At 47.3% G+C, this 7,500-nt stretch overlaps 1 protein-coding gene and 1 long non-coding RNA gene across 4 annotated transcripts in view; one reads left to right on the top strand and one right to left on the bottom strand.

The window, feature by feature from the left end:
* The window catches only part of LOC309501083 (transcriptional repressor p66-alpha), a 37,165-nt gene that overhangs the window by 2,017 nt on the left and 27,648 nt on the right, over nucleotides 1-7,500 (top strand). Inside the window, exon 2 of one of the 3 annotated variants that reach the window (XM_082173054.1) lies at nucleotides 6,706-6,761. The exons of the other annotated variants lie outside the window; for them this stretch is intronic. Within the exon in view, the coding sequence (XP_082029180.1) occupies nucleotides 6,728-6,761 (34 nt within the window). The 5' untranslated portion in view covers nucleotides 6,706-6,727. The remainder of the gene's footprint in view (nucleotides 1-6,705; nucleotides 6,762-7,500) is intronic. 3 annotated transcript variants of the gene reach the window in all.
* Nucleotides 4,506-5,081, bottom strand: LOC309501257. The gene is made up of 2 exons (XR_014206823.1): nucleotides 4,976-5,081; nucleotides 4,506-4,842 (listed from the first exon to the last, which is right to left on the bottom strand). It is a non-coding gene; the product is annotated as an uncharacterized lncRNA (long non-coding RNA).

Raw genomic sequence — 7,500 nt, 5'->3', positions numbered from 1 at the left:
GCCGAAATAAAAGTTTGTGAGACGGTGACCCGATCAGAGCCGACCGTGATGCGATCGGAACCGACTGACCCAATCAATGCCGACTGATCGGACCAGACGGTGACCGACAGAAGAGAAGAAGAGCGACAGAAGTGAAAGTGACAGCTCGGCTAGTATCGATACTTCAGGAAATTAGTATTGGTACTGTTCAGATATTTCAGTATCGATATTTCGATAAATATCAAAAATAAATATTTTTGACAACACTAGTGTGAGTATGCAAGTGTGTGTGTGTGTGTGTGTGTGTGTGTGTGTGTGTGTGTGTGTGAGAGAGAGGGTATGCCAGTGTGTGTGTATTTGAGTGTGTGTGTGTGTGAGTATGCAAGTGTGTGTGAGTATGCAAGTGTGTGTGTGTGAGACGAGTATGCGAGTGTGTCTGTTTGTGTGTGAGAGAGTATGCCAGTGAGTATGCAAGTGTGTGTGTGTGAGACGAGTATGCGAGTGTGTCTGTTTGTGTGTGAGAGAGTATGCCAGTGTGTGTGTGAGTATGCGGGTTTGTGTGTGTGTGTAAATATGCGGGTGTGTGTGTGAGTATACGGGGGGTGAGTATGCGAATGTGTGTGTGAGTATGCGAGTGTGTGTGAGAGAGAGTATGCGAGTGTGTCTGTTTTTGTGGGTATGCGAGTGTGAGTGTGCCAGTATGCGAGTGTGTGAGTATGCAAGTGTGTGAGTATGCGGGGTGTGAGTATGCGGGTGTGTGTGAGTATGCGGGTGTGTGTGAGTATGCGGGTGTGTGTGAGTATGCGGGTGTGTGTGAGTATGCGGGTGTGTGTGAGAGTATGCAAGTGTGTGAGAGTATGCAAGTGTGTGTGAGTATGCAAGTGTGTGTGAGTATGCAAGTGTGTGTGAGTATGCAAGTGTGTGTGAGTATGCAAGTGTGTGTGAGTATGCAAGTGTGTGTGAGTATGCAAGTGTGTGTGAGTATGCAAGTGTGTGTGAGTATGCAAGTGTGTGTGAGTGAGACGAGTATGCGAGTGTGTCTGTTTGTGTGTGAGAGAGTATGCCAGTGTGTGTGTGTGTGAGACGAGTATGCGAGTGTGTCTGTTTGTGTGTGAGAGAGTATGCCAGTGTGTGTGTGAGTATGCGGGTTTGTGTGTGTGTGTGAGTATACGGGGGGTGAGTATGCGAATGTGTGTGTGAGTATGCGAGTGTGTGTGAGAGAGAGTATGCGAGTGTGTCTGTTTTTGTGGGTATGCGAGTGTGTGTGTGTGAGAACATGCGAGTATGCGGGTGTGTGTGTGTGTATGCGGGTGTGTGTGTGTGAGTATGCGATTGTGTGTGTGAGTATGCGAGTGTGTGAGAGAGTATGCGAGTGTGTCTGTTTTTGTGGGTATGCGAGTGAGTGCGAGTATGCGAGTGTGTGTGAGTATGCAAGTGTGTGAGTATGCGGGTGTGTGTGTGAGTATGCGGGTGTGTGTGAGTATGCGGGTGTGTGTGAGTATGCGGGTGTGTGTGAGTATGCGGGTGTGTGTGAGTATGCGGGTGTGTGTGAGTATGCGGGTGTGTGTGTGAGTATGCGGGTGTGTGTGTGAGTATGCGGGTGTGTGTGTGAGTATGCGTGTGAGTATGCGGGTGTGCGTGTGAGTATGCGGGTGTGCGTGTGAGTATGCGGGTGTGCGTGTGAGTATGCGGGTGTGTGTGTGAGTATGCGGGTGTGTGTGTGAGTATGCGGGTGTGTGTGTGAGTATGCGGGTGTGTGTGAGTATGCGGGTGTGTGTGTGAGTATGCGGGTGTGTGTGTGAGTATGCGGGTGTGTGTGTGAGTATGCGGGTGTGTGTGTGAGTATGCGGGTGTGTGTGTGAGTATGCGGGTGTGAGTATGCGGGTGTGGGTGTGAGTATGCGGGTGTGAGTATGCGGGTGTGAGTATGCGGGTGTGAGTATGCGGGTGTGAGTATGCGGGTGTGAGTATGCGGGTGTGAGTATGCGGGTGTGAGTATGCGGGTGTGAGTATGCGGGTGTGAGTATGCGGGTGTGAGTATGCGGGTGTGAGTATGCGGGTGTGAGTATGCGGGTGTGAGTATGCGGGTGTGAGTATGCGGGTGTGAGTATGCGGGTGTGAGTATGCGGGTGTGAGTATGCGGGTGTGAGTATGCGGGTGTGAGTATGCGGGTGTGAGTATGCGGGTGTGAGTATGCGGGTGTGAGTATGCGGGTGTGAGTATGCGGGTGTGAGTATGCGGGTGTGAGTATGCGGGTGTGAGTATGCGGGTGTGAGTATGCGGGTGTGTGTGTGAGTATGCGGGTGTGTGTGTGAGTATGCGGGTGTGTGTGTGAGTATGCGGGTGTGTGTGTGAGTATGCGGGTGTGTGTGTGAGTATGCGGGGGGGGGTGTATGCGGGTGTGTGTGAGTATGCGCACTGTGTGTGTGAGTATGCGGGTGTGTGTGAGTATGCGCACCGTGTGTGTGAGTATGCGGGTTTGTGTGTGAGTATACGGGGGGGGGGTGAGTATGCTAGTGTGTGTGTGTATGCGGGTGTGTGTGTGTATACGGGGGGGGTGAGTATGCTAGTGTGTGTGAGTATGCGGGGGGGTGAGTATGCGGGTGTGTGTGAGTATGCGAGTGTGTGTGTATACGGGTGTGTGTGAGAATGCGGGTTTGTGTGTGAGTATACGGGGGGGGGTGAGTATGTGAGTGTGTGTGTATGCGGGTGTGTGTGTGTATTAGGGATGGGCATGATTAATCGACGATCGATAATTGATCGTTAAGAATTTCGTCGATCACGTTTATTTGTTATCGATTAAACTAATGCAGGTTGCGTTGCGTAGTGTGTCTTGAAGCAATGGAATTAATTTTAGCGCGGAGGTACCTGTGCATCCCGGCAACGTCAGTCCCCGGCTGCCCCGGCTTGACAGTCTCACCCCAAAACGTCATATACTGACGCGTCTTGACCATGCGTCAACATACGACGAAAAGGGTACCCCCATAACGTCCATGTGTGACGATTCGGGTTATGGGTAGGTTTAGGTATGCGTTAGGGTACCGCTAGGAGGCGCTGCTGGTGCGCTTCTGTCTGCGTCTCATATTGACGTTAAAGGGGTACCCTTTTCGTCGTATGTTGACGCATGGTCAAGACGCGTCAGTATATGACGTTTTGGGGTGAGACCGGGCTGCTCAGAGCGGATGTTTTCGGCGGCTGGACTGGCTGTCACCAGGTTGCGGTCGCGTCTGATCCCAGATCATGTCAACATGCTTATCTTTCTCAACAGAAATCAGTAGACTGGTGCAGAAGTTCTATGGGAACTTCATGCGTTTTCTCAGATCGGATAGCTATCTGATTTATCAAAACGATTCCATTTACACCTGGTCACATAAATGTGTTTTTGCAAAACGGATATAAATCCGATCTTGAATCCCGCGCTATATGCATATTTAAATTGTTGCACGTCATCGAAAGCAACTGATATGAGCTGCATTTTATTGATCATCAGCGAAAATTTCTAAATCAAAGACCGCAACAAGATATTGCGGCAACAGCCCTGGTAAGATCATTTCGGTTCTTTACTTTTAATGAAGATGATTGTGTGTTGATGAATGACTTTCACTTTGATTTGCGATAGTTTGCACGTTAGCTTGATGAATAGATGCTCATCTGTGGTGATGCGTGTTGAAGTAGCGTCGTCATATCTGGATATAACATGACATATAGCCTATAACACGCTCTCACACGTTTATTTCTTATCATTTTTGGGATAAGTCAAATTTACATATGTGGTTTCAACAACCAGATGCATTTACTCTTGTCCAGTTTCGTCTGGAATGCGTCTCAGATATAAAGTATAAAGTGGTTTGAGCGATCGGATTTAAATCCGTCTAGAATGCGTTTCGGAGGGCATTTAGATTTGGTCTTTTCACGACCGGATAGCTATCCGATCACAGAAAACGGATGAAGTGGCCATGGGTCTCTGTTTAAGAACGCCGGCTCGCAGCTGCAGGTTCCGCTGGTTTAGAGCACCGCAGGAATCTTCAAGTCTACCGAACGTCCAGTTTCACTGCCACAAGTTGATCTTCTTGTAATAAAGATCTCATCGAGGACAAACAAACTGTATTTTTGTATTTTCATTGCATTTTTAATTTATAAAAAGTTAAAGAAATAATGAATTTCAATATAAAAATATTAATGATTAATCGATAGTCGATCGTTAATTTTCCCGACGATCGACTAAGAAAATTTAATCGAATGCCCATCCCTAGTGTGTATGCGGGTTTGTGTGTGAGTATACGGGGGGGGTGAGTATGCGAGTGTGTATGTGTGTATGCGGGTGTGTGTGAGTATGTGGGTTTGTGTGTGAGTATACGGGGGGGTGAGTATGCGAGTGTGTGTGAGAGAGAGTATGCGAGTGTGTGTATGCGGGTGTGTGCGAGTATGCGTGAGTGAGTTTGCGAGTGTGTGTGCGTGCGTGTGTGTGTGTGTGTATGCGGGTGTGTGTGAGTTTGCGTGAGTGAGTTTGCGAGTGTGTGTTTGCGAGTGTGTGTATGCGGGTGTGTGCGAGTATGCGTGAGTGAGTTTGCGAGTGTGTGTATGCGGGTGTGTGCGAGTATGCGTGAGTGAGTTTGCGAGTGTGTGTGCGTGCGTGTGTGTGTGTGTGTGTATGCGGGTGTGTGTGAGTTTGCGTGAGTGAGTTTGTGAGTGTGTGTTTGCGAGTGTGTGTGTGTGCTGGTACTCATCTACAGCGGATGTGGTTGTGTTTGTTTTCACTGATTTGATGAGCTCTAGTTCTCGTCACGCATCAGTTCAGGAAACCACTAACTTCTGCAGCGGTGCCATCAGTGTGTGTGTGTGTGTGTGTGTGGAGCAGCTCCAACTCACTGGAGAAACATCTGATGGACGTGTGTACGATCAATAGTATTTAGACATCTGAAGCAGCAACACACATTTATTGAATTCATCAGCTATGATTTGTCATGTTCACAAACTCGTGTGTGTGTTTGCTCCACATATGAACACTCTGGGTTGTGTGTGTGTGTTTGCATATATGAACACACTGGGTTGTGTGTGTGTTTGCTCCACATATGAACACACTGGGGTGTGTGTGTGTGTGTGTGTTTGCTCCACATATGAACACTCTGGGTTGTGTGTGTGTGTGTGTGTGTGTGTGTGTGTGTGTGTGTGTGTGTGTGTGTGTGTGTGTGTGTGTGTTTGCTCCACATATGAACACTCTGGGTTGTGTGTGTGTTTGCTCCACATATGAACACACTGGGTTGTGTGTGTGTGTGTGTGTGTTTGCTCCACATATGAACACTCTGGGTTGTGTGTGTGTGTGTGTTTGCTCCACATATATGAACACTCTGGGTTGTGTGTGTGTGTGTGTTTGCTCCACATATATGAACACTCTGGGTTGTGTGTGTGTGTGTGTTTGCTCCACATATATGAACACACTGGGTTGTGTGTGTGTTTGCTCCACATATGAACACACTGGGTTGTGTGTGTGTGTGTGTGTGTTTGCTCCACATATGAACACTCTGGGTTGTGTGTGTGTGTGTGTGTGTGTGTGTGTGTGTGTGTGTGTGTGTGTGTGTGTGTGTGTTGCTCCACATATGAACACTCTGGGTTGTGTGTGTGTGTGTGTGTGTGTTTGCTCCACATATGAACACTCTGGGTTGTGTGTGTGTGTGTGTGTGTGTGTGTGTTTGCTCCACATATGAACACACTGGGTTGTGTGTGTGTTTGCTCCACATATGAACACACTGGGTTGTGTGTGTGTTTGCTCCACATATGAACACACTGGGTTGTGTGTGTGTGTGTTTGCTCCACATATGAACACACTGGGTTGTGTGTGTGTTTGCTCCACATATGAACACACTGGGTTGTGTGTGTGTTTGCTCCACATATGAACACACTGGGTTGTGTGTGTGTGTTTGCTCCACATATGGTTCTCCAGTGTCGAGTGGAGCTTTTATAAACAGTTTCTACATAATAAAAATATGATTAATTATATTTAATGATTTGATTGCTGGTGATTAGTCAGACATGCTGGTCTGTGTCTGCACACACTTGCACTAAGTCGAAGCTGTGTGTGTGTGTGTGTGTGTGTGTGTGTGTTTTGTGGGATGTGCCTCGTTTAAGACTCAGGTGTGTGTGTGTGTGTGTGTGTGTGTCCGCCGACGGGACGTGTAACACAACACCACACCGCCATTTTATCTTCCTCAGGCACCCGACACACACACACACTCACTCACACACACACTCACACTCACACACGCAGAAACACCAGGAGGATCCCCGAAGCGGCCCGTGTGACTCCTGCACATCCGCACTCTCACAAACACACTCACACTCACACTCGCGCACACACATAAATTCTTTATTTGGATTAAAAGATAAGCATATATCATGGCATAATCCAAATTTGGCAGAAAGATGTACAACAGCAGCTAATATCTCAGTCCATTATGCACACACACACACACACGACCCGTGTGACTCCTGCACATCCGCACTCTTCAACATTAATACACATGCCTACATTCTCGTCAGTGAATACAAGCTTCGGCTTTCCTGTTGCTCTCTCAGTAGAGCGCTGGCGCTTGCAACGCCGAGGTCATGGGTTCGATTCCCAGGGAAAGCAAGAACTGATAAGAATGTAAATGTGTAGCTTGAAATGCAATGTAAGTCTGCCAAATGCATAAATGTAAACGTGTGGTTCTCTGATCTTCTCATGGTTTAGAGTTTGAGGGCTCGTTACAGTGATGATGTCAGTGTTACTTCCTGCAGAACAGACCAGTGAGTACTCCTCTCTCTCTCTCACACACACACACTCTCTCTCTCTCTCTCTCTCTCTCTCTCTCTCTCTCTCTCACTAGTGCTGTAGCAGCGCGTCGATGATGTCGATGTTTCAACGTCAAAATTACGTTGACGTCATATTTTTGCGTCGACACTTCATTTATTTATTTATTTATTTATTTGTACCGTTCCCGGAGGTACAGCTCGCCACACACACGTGGGAGACCGAAACATTGCAGAATGGATTAAATTGGCCAATTAGTCATTAATTAATTATCATTGGCCGTGAATAAAATGAAGAGTTTGGTTCCATTTTTCTAAAAGTTTAGTTCCCGCAAAGATCAGTATTGTATAGGGTCAGTATTGAAAAGTCAATTTTTAGTCTTACTTGAAATGCGATATCCGCCGTGTTATTCTGTCATGTTTTCTCCCTTTCTTTCCAAACCGCGACAAACGCCAGTCTCCGTTCTGCAGAATACGATAAAGCCGCTCAACCAATCACAGCGCACCATTCCACGCATTGTAAACAGTAACGGCGACGCTTTGAATACACCCGGCATCCTAGTTTTCCTGATCTACTTTGTACTTTTTGATCAACAAACAAATAAACAAAAAAATGAATACATTTGACGGCATTGCTGAACCTGTGGTGGTTTCTGCCGTAGGGAAGACACGTACGCCATCGAAATCTAATCATTTACGCGAGGAGATTAAGAAGAGGAGGAAACATGCCGACTGT

The sequence above is a fragment of the Leuciscus leuciscus genome (genome assembly GCF_965113295.1).
Source record: "Leuciscus leuciscus genome assembly, chromosome: 6".
NCBI lineage: Eukaryota > Metazoa > Chordata > Actinopteri > Cypriniformes > Leuciscidae > Leuciscus > Leuciscus leuciscus.
This window is presented reverse-complemented; position numbering and strand designations above follow the sequence as displayed.